General features: G+C 37.4%; 1 protein-coding gene across 1 annotated transcript in view; it reads left to right on the top strand.

Annotated features, from left to right (window-relative positions):
- The window catches only part of LOC129244248 (hemicentin-1), a 216,812-nt gene that overhangs the window by 149,360 nt on the left and 48,937 nt on the right, over positions 1-18,515 (top strand). The window contains exons 11-16 of the mRNA XM_054881864.1: positions 3,496-3,710; positions 4,401-4,482; positions 8,599-8,758; positions 9,346-9,482; positions 17,824-17,946; positions 18,184-18,501. Of these exons, the coding sequence (XP_054737839.1) occupies positions 3,496-3,710; positions 4,401-4,482; positions 8,599-8,758; positions 9,346-9,482; positions 17,824-17,946; positions 18,184-18,501 (1,035 nt within the window). The remainder of the gene's footprint in view (positions 1-3,495; positions 3,711-4,400; positions 4,483-8,598; positions 8,759-9,345; positions 9,483-17,823; positions 17,947-18,183; positions 18,502-18,515) is intronic.

The following is an 18,515-nucleotide window of genomic DNA, read 5'->3' as shown; positions in this document are numbered from 1 at the left end:
CACCCTCCTAATCTGTGACCTCGTGGTCAGTTGTCTTCTACTTGATTTCAGTTTGCATGTCCTGCAGTAGCTCGTAGTAAATATGTTTTGCATTTCGTACTATCCTTGCACTACCCCATGGGCTATGGCAATGGCAAATTATTTGTCGTATCCTTATTTGGTATTTACTCGCATTGTAGACAATTTCGTTTTGCATATTTTAAATTGTTTAATTATTTCTGAATCTCCTCTGCATATCGCACGCATATCTAACATACAAAGATTAGGAATTGTAGTCTCAGGCTTACTCGTATGGTTACAGTCGTTAAAGTAATTTCCAACATAGAATTTAAATGCTTGACAGCAGCTGCAAATTGCCTTAACAATTTTACGTATGTGTGAGTTTAGGCCATGCAATTTACACCTGTTAAAACTGAAACAAAAAGATAATCTCAGTAACGCATTTTGCTGGTAAAAATTCTTTGAAATTGTGATTTTAGAGTGTAAAACTTCGAGAGTAACAAAGCTCAGCAGTTCAATATTTGCCCTGTGCTCCAGATAAAAGTTGAAGGAACCTATATATATATATCTCGAATATCTTAAAAATTAAGTTGTAGTACACTCTGGGAATGTTGTATATTAAAAACATGCAGCCACAGGCAGAAGTTGACCTTAGAAGAACCGGAAAATTCACAAAGAACAGGTAATGGGTACAAAAGGCTGGCCGTCTAGTTCTAATTCCATTATATGTAAAGCTCCCTCAAAGAAAGTGTCACTATTGGCAAAGAAACTGAGACAGTGGCTTCCCTTTTCCTGAACTTTTCTTCACCTAAATCGTTCGCAGTAGACAGTAACCACAGGTAATTCCATGACGTCAAGTACGGACTATAAAGTGTATACAGAAGATCCTTTCAAGCAAGCTCCTGCAGCTTCTGTCGAGATACTATGGATCAAAATTCCTGACCTGGCATTGGCCTAATGGAACTTAATTTCTCTTGCATTGACTCAAATAAGAGATAGATTCCTTCAGATCAAATTTAGATATTTAGGCCAATTACGCAACTCCCAACGATTCGACACCAACCGATTTTCTTTTTTTTTTTATTAAGAACTAAGTAGCAATTGAGTAAAGTCCTCTAGCGACGAACACAACTAAACCGTTATAAAGATCTCATCATGCCCGTCCTAACGTATGGCGCAGAAACTTGGACGATGACAATATCCGATGAGGCGTCACTTGGTGTGTTGGAGAGAAAGATTCTGCGTAAGATTTTTGGACCTTTGCACGTTGGTGATGACGAATATCGTAGGCGGTGAAACGATGAGCTGTATGAGCATTACGTCGACTCAGAAATTGCGCTGGGAATAAAGATCCAGCGGCTTCATTGGCTGTGTCATGTCGTCCTACTGGATACAAACGCTCCGGCTCTGAAAGTATTTTGTCCGGTACCAGCTGGTGGTAGTAGAGGAAGAGAAAAACCTCCTTTGCGTTGTGCGGGTGGAGAAGGACTTGACTTCACTTGGCGTGTCTAACTGGCGATTAGCACGAGAAGGAAACGACTGGCGCGCTTTGTTAAACTCGGCCAAAATCGCGTAATCGGTTATCGCGCCAATCAAGAACAAGGAAGAAATACGCTCAGTAATCCTTGAAACTTTCATATTGGGATTCCCACTGGTTTGCTGTACGTATTTGAATATAACTCGAAAAGCTAATGGACACAAAGACAAAAAAAAAAATTTCTAAAAATTTTCCAAAAAAAATTATTTTATAAATATTATATTTTATCCTAAAAAATGATGAGAAAATTTTTAAAATATTAATCAAAGTCGAAAAATTACAAGATTTTTCTTTTTTTTTAATTTTGATTAAACAATTTTTTTTCGATATTATATTTTATCCTAAAAAAATAAAATGAAATATAATTAAAATTTAAAAAAATAGCGACCAACTGGCAAATTTTAAAATTATTTTTTCCTAAAACTTTTGAACTAAAAAATTTATTTTATTATTAATTTTGTTCTAAAAAATTAAAAAGAAGATATTACAATAACATGTTAGAAAAAGCCGGAAAATTACAATTTTTTTTTTATTTTGAACAAAAAAATTCTTGTTTTCAATATTATAAATTATCCTAAAAAACAAGTAATTTAAAATTTTAAAAAGTAAACTATCAAACTTTAAAATGTTTTTATCTCTACAAATGTTGAACAAATAAATTAATTTTAATATCATATTTTGTCCTAAAAATTAAAAAAAAATTTTGTGCTAGAAAAAGCTAGAAAATTACAAAAAAATTTTTTTTTTAATTTTGAACAAAATTGTTTTTAAAATATTTTATTTGATCCTAGAGAATTAAAAAAAAAATATTAAAATGTTAAAAAGAGCCAACGCAGTGGCAAAAAAATATTTTTATTTAATATTTAACAAAAGCTGCTACTACAACAACATAATACCTGGGGTATAGTAGAAATTTCATACATATGACGGCACCCAAAGTGTTAATCGGTGGCTTTGTCTTGTTCCAAGTGATCTCAAGACTTATAGACACAGAAAAAAACTTTATAAGTTGAGTTTTTATCCCTCTGCTCTCTTTAGGAAGCATACAATACCTCATTCAGATGGGAAATAATATTCGTCTCTTTACATTTTTTTTAAATATATTTTTGATAAAATAGTTCGCTCCCTTGTAAATAAATTTGTACCACTTTTCGAAGAACAGTTGTAAACAAAATTGCAATTAACTCAAATTAAAATTTTTCTGGTTGCGCCGATTTGCCAACTCACCAATTTTTTCTCAGATATTTCACACTTATGAACAAAACCCACTTAAATTAAAATGAGACAAAATTAATTCAATTTATTAAAAAGGCTTTAATGTCAATACCGCTTAAAGCCCAGGATTTCCAAGAATGCTTGTGTTATTACTCCACTTATTCCACACTCGTCGTCAGAGTTCCAATATGCACATTTTCCACATCTGCTGAATGTACGCAAAGGCGTAAAATATGAAATGAACTTCACACATATGTGTGTATGTATGTATGTATGCGCATGCATGTGTATGCGTTTGTGTGGGATGTGAGCAAATTAAAATTGCCACTCCAGTGAAAAATCATTTTAAAAAGTCAATCCATCATTCAATGACAGACTTGAAATTAAAATAATGCCAAGCCGAAGAATTATAGATGGAAAAGTCCTGAAGTGCGGTGGCAAAATGGGAGAAGAAAAAGCGATAAAGGAAAAAAAATTACAATTGATTTCTGCATTTAAGACGAAATTAAACTTAAGTCAATGTTTTCATTTAATTATGCAAATGTTGGGCCGCAAGTGGGCTGCTTGCTGGCACTTGGTACGACTTGTGAACTTAAGGCAGCCACTGACAAGCGTATGTACGAGTGAACGCACGCACACAAACTCACATAAACACACATACGCATTTTATAACTACTACTGCATGTCACTTTAAATGTCTGATGTTTTACCGTTTCGCTTCTGTTCCGCTCTTCTATTTTCAGTTGCGCCCGTCTGCCGGCCTGGCCAACGTTTCGCTTATAGTTCCGGTCGACATGAGATGGTTAAAATTGCCTGCGAAATTGAGGCGAATCCGATGGAGGCGACATACATCTGGAAATTCAATGCAACACTCGGCGAGACCATTGACATCCCAGCTTCACTCATCGCTGTGGATCGAGGACGTAGCATAGCACACTACACGCCCATGACGGAGAATGTAAGTGTGAAGAAAGCAAAATGATGATAGGGATAGACGAGATGAAGTGTTGGGAGTAGTAGAAGTATAGCTGCTGAGTGCTGTCAAGATGACTGTTGACTGGTTAGCTGCGTGTGAGCTTGGCTTTCCGGTCCAGTTCAGTTGATCGAATGTCAGCCGAATGAATTATGATGTGGCGCATGGAGTGCCACTGCTGCTGCTGTAGTAGCAGTCAAAATGCGATGTAGTCGTCACGTGACATTTGCACCTTCAAACAAGCGTGCAAACATACGGCGGCACGCCGGCTTTCAGCCTCTCAGGCATTCATGCATTAATGCATTGATGTGTGCCTCTATATAGGACGATAAATCATAAATTTTCCAATAGATTCGCATAATTTTCCGCCTGAATTGCGGTTTTGAATGTTCAATGAAGGCAGCTTCAACTACAGCAGGAGCAGCAGCCGTGAACAAAGAGGCAAGAGGTCAACGCTAGCCAGCTGTTAGTAGTCGGCTTGTTGGCTATAGGTCGTTAGGCGCCTACGTCAAATTTGTTCATTCTGACATGCAAATGTCCTTTTATGCATACATGCATCGTGCAGCCGTACTAATAGATTTTGCTTCACTTTCCCCAATTTTTTTTACTACATATATTTCCTACTTTTTTGTACTCACTCTCTCGTTTTTCGGTTTTTGCTTTTTTGTTTTGCAGGACTATGGCACTCTGCTGTGTTGGGCCAGCAACGAAATTGGCGATCAGAGTGAGCCGTGTGTTTATACAATCACACCAGCAGGTGAGTGCGGAACAACAACAACAATAGAAATGTGGCTTTAAGGCAAACAATGCCTGTACACTTTGTGGCCAAAAAAAACCAAATGTGCGTGGAAAAAATAAGTGAAGTTGTAGTAAAAAAAATCAGCAGCAACACAAAAATATGACTGGCAAAAAACTGTTACACAGTGCACTAATATTGACATGCCGCCAAACGTGTCAGTTAGGGTTGCAAGCGCCAATGTGGCACCTACTATAAATGCCTATTGTAGCCAAGGCAAGGTAATGTTTTTAGGTGCTGTACACCAGAGAGGGTATGCGTTTTTTGCTTTGATCAAACAGAAAATGGCAGGACCAAAATAGTGGCATGACAAAATAGGACGCCCCACTCCGACGATGCACTCCTACTGGTAGAAGAGTGAGAGGCATGCTTCTGAATTTATGCACCTCTTAAATAGCATTTTCCGATTTTGATCAAATTTAGCGCTCTGACCTTTAAACGGGCACCCTTCTATGAATAGGCGTCTAGTGCAAGGCACTAATATTAGGTGGAGTACAAAGTTCTGGCGTTTTTCGCTCGAATTCTCGGCTGATATGAAAATAATTCGGATTGTGCTCACATGGCAGTCTGGCTCGACGATTTCCATCAACGTCATAGTGAAACTAAAGAGTACATGGAATTATATCTTTCTTACTTTTATTTGGGAATGTAGAATCTCGCAACTGGCATCCTCAAACACCAATTGTTAAAATAAATTTTCTGAAGCATGCGTCGCACTTAACTCACCATTTATAATATTTATATCCCGATAAATTTTATTTATAATGAGACACGCCTGACCCAGTAGAGACGTCTAGCGGAAAACATTTAGAACTTTTTACTTGACTTAATATGCGTGCTGGTTGGAACGGATTGAAAGCGACACCTATTAACCAGTAGGGGAATAAAAATGTATTCGCTATTCATGCAGTCAAACCTGTGTTTCTGCGGTAGATAAGAATCTATCAAAAAATTTCTTCTAAAATTTCACCAAAAATAAATGGTCTTTCAAAAGTAACGCCTAGATGTCAGTAGTGGATAACTCCTAGACAGTCACCTTTTTGAAATCATCTTTGATATCTATACTTGACAGATCTACAATTTTATGCGGGAGAACAGCGCTTTAAAATTATTGAAACTTTTTATGACAAAATTGTAATTCTTTGATAGAAATAATCGCCCGAATGAGCCGACAATTCAAAGGTTGGTGAAAAGGAACTGGTTCTGACAAAGATAGAAAAAAGACTGGCGGACCAAAAACTGAAACTGGACATTCTGTTGAGAATAATGCTGCTCTAGCGTTGCGGGGTAATGTTCCTGAACAAGCTTCAAAGGCTGAAAGGTTCTAAATTTTTCTTGTTTTATCTTAAAACAAACTCAGAAAATGAGCCCGGCAAACACTGTTTTCGGATTTTTACGGATGGCTCCAGGACCCAGCATGGCTCCGGCTCTGGGGTCTACGTGAAATGCTTTGCTCTTGGAATGCATGCATCTGTGTTTCAAGCGGAGGTGTATGCAGTTCAAGAAGCGATGAACTTTGTTGTGGAAAAGCGATGGAGAGGCATATCTATATGTGTCTGCAGTGACATCCAAGCTGGGCTTATGGCTTTAGACAGCCCCCCCCAACCACATCAGGGGTAGTCGAGTCCTGTAAATCCAGACTGAACTATGTCGGTAGACTTAATAGCCTGATGATAAAATGGACCCGGGACACGTGTGTATCGCGGGTAACGAGACCTCTGACTCCTTAGCTAAGATGGGCTCTGAGGCCAACCTCTTGGCCCAGAGCCCGTTTTGCCACTCCCGCGGCCATCAAAGCCACGGTTAGCAAATGGGTAACTACCACCCACAAGCGAGTTTGGCAGGCTGAGAGAGGCTGCAGATTAGGCCGGGTCGATTTGTGGGGAGGCAAAAAAATCGCCCATTGCTCTGTGAAAATCATATTCAAGGGATCAAAATAAGAAACTTTGCCGAAGGAACCATACCTCTAAAACGAATTCTCATGCCCCCAAATTTAGGTCGAACTTTTTAGTTTCTATTCTCATGTAAAGGCCAAAAATAGTGATATTTTGAAATGATTGTATGGGGAACCCCCCAGGGGAGTTCCAGGGGGTGTGCCACTGGCATGGGTGGATCGGCCGTCCAAAGTTAGTGGGGGTCGGTCATACATTTGGACTCGATTGGAGCACTCTAAATGGGTCAAAGTGGGATTTTTCGTTCGACCCAAATTGGGGTACATCAGAATTCGTTTTAGAGGTATGGTTCCTTCGGCAAAGTTTCTTATTTTGATCCCTAGAATACAATTTTCACAGAGCAATAAGCGATTTTTAAATCGACCCGTCCTACTGCAGATAGACTAAACTGATGTTACCTGTCATGTCCGATCGACTGTCGCAAACCCTTCTGCCATTAAGCAGAGGGAAGTGCAGACGGCTGGTTGGACTGATGACGGGCCACTTTCTATGGGCAAGGCACATGGAAAAGGTAGGCATCTCAGATAGTGCACTTTGCCCAGCATGTGGAAAGGAGGATGGGACGGCGGACCACTTCCTGTGCGTCTGCCCCCCCTCACCCGAATCAGGTTTGAGGTCTTTGGCACTGATATCTTAAAGAAACAATATCAAGGCGCGGCGCTTGAAAGCAGCTTCAGTTACAAACGATACTTTTTCAAAACATGTTGAAGATTTTTATGCGATGGAGACTGACCACATAAAAGAGGTCTCGTTTAAGAGATTTGTAATTGCGAAACTCAAAAACAGGTTCCAACTTCAGCAGACAATTTCGTATAAAATAAAAAAAAATACATAATTGGGAAAATGTAGATTATCACTAATCGTCTTTCTTTTTTATTTGGTTTCAATTATTCATTTTAAGCGCGTCTTTATGTCTAAAAATAAATAAAAAATCATAGGAAAATATACGAATATAAAAAAGTAACTAATATATCTTGAATCTCACTATAAAATTAATCCTACCCTCGGGTGCAAAGCTCGATACTCGTGCGAAACTCGTTCAAAATGTTTGTTAGAAATTGTCGAGCTTATGAAACATTTTAGCAGAGAAACCAAAACTTTAAACGTAGACAGATGAACCACAACTCCGGCTCGAGTGGCAGCTGGCATAGCTACGTTGGCCGTAGTCATACACACTGTTTCTCTTGCCTTCTTCGCGTTCCTCTGCCTTTGCCGCTTCTTCTGCCTATTATACACATTTTCTCCTGAAGCTGGCAGCTGTTTCATGACCATTGGTGCGCTGGTACTTTCTGAGCGTAAACTCTGATTAACCATAGCCTCAACAGTCACCGAAGCTGGTACCAGGACAGGAACCAATTTGGTTTTCTCAGTCGTGGTGACATGACAGGCAGGGGTTACTTGCGTCATAACCACGTCTACGTCCTCCAAATTGCCTTCCGAATCAGACGCTTTCTTTATAGCCGTTAGTGCAGTGGTACTTTTCGGATTTGCATCCAAATTAACCACATTACTTCCGTCCGCAGAGGAAAGCGTCAGAGCCCTGAGACGTAAATGAGCTAGCGCAGCCTCCTTAGGATCAGCGAAAAGGTTTGCAGGGGTCGCCTGCATCTCCATTGCTTTCGCTGGTTCCACTGAGCCAAACTCATTTTCGCCCAGTAACAGGCTCTCTATATAAGCTACGTATAGAGTCTGACGAGGATGCACCGTCCAATAGGTGTCCATCCTCAATGCGAAGAAGCCGAGGATGCTCCGCAACTAGCCAACTAAGTACATATGTGGATTTTCGTGATGTTTCATAAAAGCAGCCACAAAATCACACAAATCAAAGTGGCAGACTGACTAACCAAAAACGTTAACCAATTTTTTCCCGGTACTACCATCGATTGAAATACATCGATTGAAATACTTAAATACAAGGCACATTCTCTTGGTTTGTTCGTATTTTTTTAGAACCGTTTCCGGATTAGTGTCGCATGGCATTGTTGCTAGCGTTACGTATACAAATTTAAACCACATTCGCTTTTTCTGTTCACCAGCTTAAACTCCTTTAGAAAGCAGAATAGCGGAAAAACAAATACGAAAAACTAAAAATGAATGCGTACTAAAACTTTTTTACACTCCACAGGCGAACCGGATCCATTGGTTAACTGCACGCTACTCAATCAAACGTCGACTGGCTTTCAAATTGAATGCATCGAAGGCTTCGATGGTGGTCTGCAGCAGGATTTCATTATGGAAGTATATGTGAACGGAACGACGCGCTATCCGAAAATTTACAAATCAAAGTGAGTAGACCGTATCCACGCATTCGCAATCAGTGTAGCCCAAAAGTTAGCCAACTACCTCCTCCCTCGCCCTTCATTGGCTCCACTACTCCCGCTTCAGCTATCACTCCACCACTGCAAATCCCTCTATTCATGCCTAAATTGTGTTGAATGACCACTGGCAGCTGCCAGTTCCGACTACACATTCGTCCATTCATTGGCGTAGCAGCGCTTTTGAGCGACTAAAGTACGCAAAAAGTCGAAAACGAAAAAATGTGCGTCATGTGACGCAGAATTTCACTTCAATTGCAGCATTTGTGACGCTCTGAAGCATTTGTGACCGACTTTTTTCATTACTAATTCAAATTTGCTTCTACTGCTTCACTTTGTCTTCCCTCTTCTCTTTATTTTCATTTTACGCTACGCTACGGTCGGTTGATTGTTGAATGGTTGGATTTTTTGTTGCTGCTTTGGTTCCTGGTGCCCACTTTGCTGACTCTCCTATATTCGTATGACTTTTCAAATGCCTAAAATTCTGGTCAACGACGACAAATAAAACAACTGCCGTATGAATGCAACAACAATGGACGCGCTCGCAACAATCATAGAACGCCATACTTTGAAGTGCGGGGGCTGGTGCCTGGTGTTGGTTACAATGTATTTCTGGTGGCGCACAACACTAAAGGACGCAGTAATGCAACCATTCTGCAAGTCTATACTCTCAAGGATCCAGAAAAGCAAACGGGTGAGTTATGAGTACACGCATATAAGTATATATTAGAAGCTAAAAAATAACCATTAGGATGTCTAGATGTATAAACAATTGCTGTGTAGATGTAATATTATAAGTACAGTAGAAACTCGATTCTTGCACGTAGTTTCGAGGTTGGCGCAACTACTCAGGTTTTTCCCATACAAATTAAAGTAGTATTTTTACTAATAGCAGCACAAGCTTATTTGTTCTATTATATTAATTAAATGCACTGTAAAGGAAAAGTTTCATTCGGAATTAAGGAAATTCTCGATTTTGGTTTGTTTCGTACACACTCGCTTGTTCAGTGCCACACTGCTTCTTAGCCTTTGCAGCGTCGTAACATCGTTTAACCAAGCATAGTTTTGCTCTGCCAAATCCAAGCATATATTGAATGCTGATATTGCCTCCTAGGATGTAATTTTTGCATCACATCGTTAGTTATTTCACTGACTATTCCGTCGGCTTCACTCCAGTAGTCTTAATTTAAAGCTGTGGGTTCCGAATGAGGTTCAACAATCCATTACTTGATTTCAGGTTAGGAGATTTGCTGCAATGGTTCTGCTTCCCGAAACAAAGTTGCAATGAATTGAATTTTGGATGCATCATCAGCTATCTGTAATCGTAACTCCGAAAGAGGAGATATCATCACAGTCCCAGTCAAACGCTTTTTCAAACAGTTTTTGAAACGATGATTGAACTGAAGTTCTAGTAAGAGAGAACTGAAGTTGCAATTCATCCACTAGCTAAAAAGAATACTGCATTTTGCAGGTCGATATTTCGCAGTGACTTATCGATAGTTTCTCCACGAGCAACCATGTCACTTAAGAGGGATTTTTTGTAGTTCAAAACGCTTTGATCTATGTGTTGTTTTAGTGCCGTACAGTTTCAGGCACACCGATATTTGGCCATCGTAGCTCTTCAATGAAGAAAAACATTTTTCTACTAGCGGTCGCCCTTCGGCAGGCAATGAATGGCAAACCTCCGAGTGTATTTCTGCCATGAAAAAGCTCCTCATAAAAATATCTGCCGTTCGGAGTCGCCTTGAAACTGTAGGTCTCTCTATTTGTGGCACAACATCAAGACGCACACCACAAATAGGAGGAGGAGCTCGGCTAAATACCCAAAGAAGGGTGTACGCGCCAATTATATATGTATATATAGCTCTTTAGCTCGGCTTCTTTGGGATGGCATGTAGCATTTTTAATAAGAAGAAGTGCTTTTTCCGAAAGATTTTGCGCACGAAGAATACCTTTTACCCGTTTGCTTAGGCAATTTTTGATTAAAACAGAATTCTTTGTTTTAACAAAAAATTAACATAGTTCTGGAGTAAATGTTCTTAAACCATTCTTCAAATAAAGCCAAGCCCTTTTATTTCCCTTGACGTTTCTTTTATATTTGACAACAGGCGTACCAGTAAAATTTAAATGAACGCAAATTCGGCGATTTCCCAATAACCATTATTTTTACAATACTTTATGATTTCCAGCAGCATTTTTTTACAGGAAGAAACGTTATTCGCTCCTGACTGATCTTATGCCAGTGAGCCGAATGGATGGATCTTAACCCTTACGTTTCCTTGTAGTAGACATCTTGTAATACGTCTCCGTCTTTTGCAAATCTTATTAAGCTCTGAAGCTCTAACCCCGAGAGGCATTCTAACCTGCCTTTCCATTTTGGAGGCTCAGAAATCTTAAAAGTTTTCCTTTTCCTTGGACCGGATTCATATCGCCTAACGAACTTCTTTATGGACTGTGAATTTTGCTTTAATGCCAGTTATTGTTGCTCTGCGCAAGTTTTCAGCTAATGCTCTAATGGGAATTCCCGCAGTGAATTTTTCCAGAAAGGCAGCTTTTTCCTTTAATTGCAAGCAGCGTAAATTTTATATTTGCCATTATGAGACCACAGCATGCTAAAGTTAACGTTAAACTGTCATTTCGTCTAATTCCTTTAATTTCGTTCAGCTGATTCAATTAAAAAAATGTCATTACCAGAACGACATCGACGTTACTTCTCCGAGCATTATTCTCAAAAATACAACGTAAAAAGAGCAAAAGCGAAAGACAAAACAAAAAATTTTGCAATTAAAAAAATGTGTCGCAAGAATCGAGTTTCTGCTGTAATAATTAGTATGGAACTCGCGCAATTTTTAAAGCATAAATATGTATTTCCATCGAGTCAGTCGTTTATGCTTGACTAGATTTAAACATCGCATTTAAATGGCAATTGCCGTTTGAACCAGTGATGGTAAATGTAGGGAAAATTCCCTACATGTAGGGATTTTTGTCAAAAAATGTGGGTGTACGGAAAAGAAGGACAGATTTTGTTAAATTCCGTAAATGTAAAGAATTTTCAAGAAGGAAAAAATTAGTAAAGTTCATTTTAAATAAAAATCCGCTGTAAGGTTTCAGGCCAGACTTTTTTTCTTTATGGCAGAATACTTTTGAAAGCGTTAATACGACAGCATTGCCGTTTTTTTTTTCGTTAACGCTAACGCCACTTTTTCTTCGCGCGAAAATTGTTAGTTTTCTAGTGCTTTTCACTTTTGAAGTAAGTTTGCAAATAATTTAGTTTATCCTAGTTTAGTATTTATATATGAGTTCCCCCTCTTCGACTGACTCTTCGAAGGAACACCAGAAAAAACAATGCAAGTATCGGAAACAAAAGTTCAAAAACAAGTGGCTTGACGACGACATTCAAACGAAAATGTGTTGCTGCGACAATGTTTTGAACTGCGGCAAGTCTGATTTTCAGCAGCACACCGAATTAGAAATGCACCAAAAAAATATTAAGGCAATAAAAAAGACACCTAAAATAAACAGATTTTTTGACGTGATAACGTCTTATAATTCGATTTAACAGGCTGCACGCACGAAAAAATGTGTCGTTACCTTGCTCATTACTGTTCATATGTAGTTACCTTGCTCATTACTGTTCATATGTAGTTACCTTGCTCGTTACTGTTCATATGTAGTTACCTTGCTCATTACTGTTCATATGTAGTTACCTTGCTCATTACTGTTCATATGTAGTTACCTTGCTCATTGCCGTTACCAAAATGTGTCGTTACCTTGCTCATATGTAGTTACCTTGCTCATATGTAGTTACCTTGCTCATATTAGTGTTACCTTGCTCATATGTAGTTACCTTGCTCATATTAGTGTTACCTTGCTCATATGTAGTTACCTTGCTCATATTAGTGTTACCTTGCTCATATGTAGTTACCTTGCTCATATGTAGTTACCTTGCTCATTAGTGTTACCTTGCTCATATTAGTGTTACCTTGCTCATATGTAGTTACCTTGCTCATTGCATAGAATGAACTGCAAGCGAAAGCGCGGAAGGAACGACAAAGTAAACAAAGCAAACGAACGGCAACGTTCGACATCTTGCTCTCCCCTACTTATGTGAGCGTATATATGTATGTATATGCGCATATGTACATATATAAATTCACGTATTTGTATTGGCATATGCCTTCTTATTGATTATTATTAATTTGATTTACTTGAAGAATTTAAAATAAAACCAAGTTTGTTAATAATACCTGTTGTTTTAATGTTATTATTATTATTTTTTTATTATATCTGAAGGAAAAAATGTATGGTAATATTCACCATATCTATACTAATATTATAAAGAGGAAAACTTTGTTTGTTTGGTTGTAATGAATAGGCTCAAAAACTACTGGACCGATTTTAAAAATTCTTTCACCATTCGAAAGCTACATCACGAGTAACATGGATTATATTTTATTTTGGAAATAGGGCTCGAGATATAGTTCGGATGTGTATGTACAATATGTGTATCAAATGAAAGCTGTTGATAAGTGCTTTAATACGGGGTAATTTTCATACCTATTGATGACTAGGGTCTGGAAATATATGCCAAAACGTGGACCCGCCGTGTCTTTGCACCGAATTAAACCAAACTTACACACATTGTTAAGTAGGTATTGAAGATGATTTCCGTATAGTTTGAATACCTATTGGTAGATAGGGTCTCGAGATATAGGTCAAAACGTTGACCCGGGTAACCTTCGGATGTGTATGTACAATATGGGTATCAAATGGAAGCTGTTGGTGAATGCTTTAGTTCAGAGTATTTCCATCCGCTCCGTGACTAGGGTCTCGAGATAGAGACCAAAACGTGGACCCTAGAATGTGTTTGTACAATATGGATATCAAATGAAAGCTGTTGATAAGTGCTTTAATACGGGGTAATTTTCATACCTATTGATGACTAGGGTCTCGAAATATATGCCAAAACGTGGACCCGGGTAACCTTCGGACGTGTATGTACAATATGGGTATCAAATGAAAGCTGTTGGTGAATGCTTTAGTACAAAGTATTTTTCATGCCGCTCCGTGACTGGGGTCTCGAGATATAGGTCAAAACGTGGACCCGGGTAACCTTTGGTTGTGTATGTACAATATGGGTATAAAATGAGAGCTGTTGATAAGTGCTTTAATACGGGGTAATTTGTTATGTTATGTAATGTTATGTTTTGTTATGTTATGTTATGTTATGTTATGTTATGTTATGTTATGTTATGTTATGTTATGTTATGTTATGTTATGTTATGTTATGTTATGTTATGTTATGTTATGTTATGTTATGTTATGTTAGGTTATGTTATGTTATGTTATGTTAATATATGTTATGTTATGTTATGTTATGTCATGTTATGTTATGTTATGTTATGTTATGTTATGTTATGTAATGTTATGTTATGTTATGTTATGTTATGTTGTGTTGTGTTGTGTTGTGTTGTGTTGTGTTATGCTGTGTTATGTTATGTTATGTTATGTTATGTTATGTTATGTTATGTTATGTTATGTTAAAGTATATTATGTTATGTTAATGTTAACTCATTCTCTATATCCATACAAAATATCTATCAAACAAATAAAATTAAAATTTTCTTTTGAAAAATGCAACCATTCAATCAGTATTTTCTTATGACGTTATCACGTTAAACTATCGTCAGTAAACCGACTTTGCAGACAACCTCTTTTTTTTTTTAAATTGAGCAAACCAAATGATTCCAGAAATTTCGAATTAAGACTTATAGCATGTTCTTTGCTGAGCATAATGTCGCGCTACAAGTGGTGAACCATTTAATCCCACTCTTAAAAGAAACCGTGCCGGATTCTGAAAAAATAAAAACTCTGCCTTGCAGAACTGAATGTAATGAAAAAGTCGAATTTTTAGTCTTTTTGCTGAATTTTTCTTTACATTTGTGTTTATAATATAATAAATATGTGTACTTATATGTATTTGAAATAAAATATGTTTTTATTATAAAGTGTCAAAATAGCACCAAGTCCAAAACTTAAGGAAATAATTCAATTTTGACGTTGCAAGTGCCTCATTATAGTGTAAACACAGGAGAAAAAAATGTAGGGAATTGTATAGAGAACATTTTTTGTAAGCATAGGGAAAAGTAGGGAATTTTTTTGGGCTGTGTAGGGATTTTTCAAAAAATCATTTACCATCACTGGTTTGAACATCTCTTTTAGAACAGAGGGAGCTCAAGTTCAATAAACTAACAGAAAATGTTATGTTAACATTGACAGTTATATTACAAATGTAAGCATTTTTAAGGCAGTTTTAGGCGAATTCAGAGCTATAACTAAGCAAACAAAAGAGGAATCAGTAATCAACATTTAATAGTCGAATACTACTGAATGAAAATACTTAGCATAAATATTTTAGAGGAAGTAAAAAATGCCCAATACGTTGTAACTTTATTTCAATGATGATTCATACCAATTTGAATGCGAATATCGCACAGCCAGGATTATTCCAATCGGATACACTTTTTTCTAACTACACTACAGTTATTGGGTACTAGAAAAATGGCTCACATATAAGCCCGATTCGAAAATTTCATGCGATTATCGACATTGGAATCGCTGGAGCCACTGATTTGCTTAAGCATCGATGCTGCATGGAACCCAGGTAGAGCACGCATTTTTTGGTCACCAACTCAGACTTTTCATCTTGGTCGTAGTAGTACTGAAGAGTGAAAGATAATTTTCTCTTTGTTATCTCCATTTTGGAATGCTGTAATTGGCTTCACAAAACAGAAAACTGTTAAAGAACGTTTTTGAAGCGTTGCAGCACTCAGACATTAATTGAGCCCATTGTACTACACTTGGATTCCCTTTTGAAGCGTAATGCCAACTGTAAGTCGCCGTATAGTTCCAGTTATAGTAGAGCTACCGCATACTATGAGATACTTGGCTCAATAAAGGCATATATCGGAAAGCTCTTAGAACTTTGTATTTCCTCCAGTTTATTTTCCGAAAATATTTCTATTCAGCAGTAATCTAAAAAAAAGAACATAAACAACTATCAAACTTGCTTAGTGGCGTTTCGTATACAGCGCACTTACATACACAAATAAATTATTTTTTGCTAACTCTCCTTTTGTTTTCAAAATTTGTATAGTAATAGGAAATAATTGGAAAGTTTGATTAATGCAGAAAGATAGTAAACAATTTATAGTTTTATAGCAAAGTAATGGCACTCCAATGGGTTAAGTAATTTTTGATGCGTTGCAGTTTGAAATTCAATTTGATGATTTTTTAACACATTTTGCTTGTAGCCACGTCCGTTTTGTAAATTTATGCAATTTGTGTCAGAAAACGCGCTCTAAGGAAGATTAAATTCAAAATACAAAACACTCTAAGCAAAGCAGAGAATTTACTGCGTAGTTATTATCGCCCCTGTGCACATACACATATTTGGATTTTATTTTATAAGATGTAGAGTTTAAGTTGTCATACAGTTGCTAACTTTGTGGCATTCTTAAACTTTTATACTTCGTTGGACGTGTTTGTGTTAAAAAAAAAAAATATATATATATACAAGACCCGCCATCTATCGTTACGGATTTGAACTAGGTACTATTTGAAGAATGGTAACACCTAGCTGTCATCTGATTTGACAGAAAATTAGTTTTATTCTTCCGCTGAACGAAAATGGTTGTCTATACGCTCAAAAGACCGACCACCCAATGCGTTTTCGCTTCGCTTCATGGGCTTGGGATCGACTTTTACCGAAAAATCATCTTTTCGGATGAAGCTCATTGCCATCTCGGCGGGTATGTTAACAAGCAAAATTGCCGCATTTGGGGCTCAGAAAAATCGCACGCACTCGAAGGAAAGCCGATGCATTCACAACGAGTCACTGTTTGGTGCGGATTTTGGTCGAGAGGCATCATTGGTCCATTTTTCTTCGAAAATGAGCGAGGAGTGGCCGTAACCGTCAATGGAGAACGTTACCGGGCCATGTTGAACGAATTTTTGTTCCGAGAAATTCAAGAGGAGGATATTGGTGGAATTTGGTTCCAACAAGGTGGCGCTAATTGCCACACAGCGAATGCTACGTTCAATCTTTTGAGCAATGTCTTCGAAGATCGCATTATCAGCCGAAATTCTGATATCGTTTGGCCGCCTCGGAGCTGCGATTTGACGCCGTTGGATTATTATCTTTGGGGTGCCGTCAAAGACCAGTGTTATGCCAACAAACCAGCAACAATTGATGCACTGACGACCAACAGACGCGATGTCACAGCTGAAGTACAGCCGCATACAATCGAAAATGTGTTGAAAAATTGGACCGATCGTATGGGATAGTGCATGGCTAGCCGAGGCAGCCATATGAAAGAAATTGCGTTCTATCATTAACCGGAAAGATTGTACTTCAAAATAAACAAAACAGTTTGGAAAAATATTGAGTAGTTTCTTTTTTATAGCATTTTTAATTCCGTAAAGTTATATGGCGGACCCTTTATATATATTTTAAAAATTTAATTATTAAAATTATATTTTTTAACATTAGAGGGGTTGTAGATCATTAACCGCTTTATTTTATAAAAGAAATTTTAAATTTAATTAGTAATGTTTTTATTAAAATTTTTGAGCTTAAACTTTAATTACCACATTTCATATACAAAAGAAAACTCTTTAAAATTATTTTACAATTAACATTTTTTTAATTTTTACTTTTATTACTTAAAAAAAAGTTTGACTTTATTTGCAATATTTCGGAAATAAATCGAAATATCAATCAAATAAATTTAATTACCAAATTAGTTTTTATCAGTACGTGATTTTTTTCAAGGGTTTGTACTTCATTTACCGCATTTTTAGTATAATTCGTAATTTTTATTTTTTTATTATAATTTTTGATTTTTTTTCCTATCACTGGCAAATTCAGCTTATACTTTATTTACCCAATTTTGTATACAAAAACAAAAATTCTTTTACAAAATTGTTTTATAATTTATTAAATTTATATTTGTAATAATTTGTTTAATTTTTAGTCGTTATTACTTACAAAAAGGGTAACTTTGATACACTGCCACGTTTTTACGAACTCTCAACTGTAACCAGTGTTGTTTCAACACAAATCAACAACAGTACAATCACTAAGCCTAAAGACAGAAGTAAGAATATAACCAGCTCAAACCCCGTATATCGTAGAGCCCTACAGCCATTCATACACATGCATATATTTCAAATGTGCCTTAGTTGGCCACGTCCATTAGAGTTAGACAATCAGACACTTTGCATTTAAAAAAAAAACCATTTCCAAACTATACGTAACGCTAAATTAACTGCTATTTTTATATTTTCGTTTATCGTTGCCCACGATTCACATTTTCTTGTTGTCACCATTTTAGATCTCTCACTCGCCTATGCGCCCGTAATCGAGGATATCCGGCCATTTCTCGGTATACTGGTCGGCATTGTGGGCAGTATTTTCCTGGTGGCTCTCATCATTGTCATCATTGTTCGAATGCGTGGCTCATCGGGACGCGATCGCAATAATTACTCGCATCCATCGACGGGTGGTGGGCGTGGCAACAATAATGGTAGCGTTAGCATCGGAACACTGCACAATGGCCAATCAATACAGGATATACGCATCGGTCGGGACACCTGCCATGTGACGAGCAGCCTCGATAGCATAGACAAGAATCCGGACATTATACCGCAAGGTGGGTCAATACAC

The sequence above is a fragment of the Anastrepha obliqua genome, chromosome 4, assembly GCF_027943255.1.
Source record: "Anastrepha obliqua isolate idAnaObli1 chromosome 4, idAnaObli1_1.0, whole genome shotgun sequence".
Lineage (NCBI taxonomy): Eukaryota > Metazoa > Arthropoda > Insecta > Diptera > Tephritidae > Anastrepha > Anastrepha obliqua.
The sequence above is the reverse complement of the archived record's forward strand: the minus strand, read 5'-3'. Positions and strand labels throughout refer to the sequence as shown.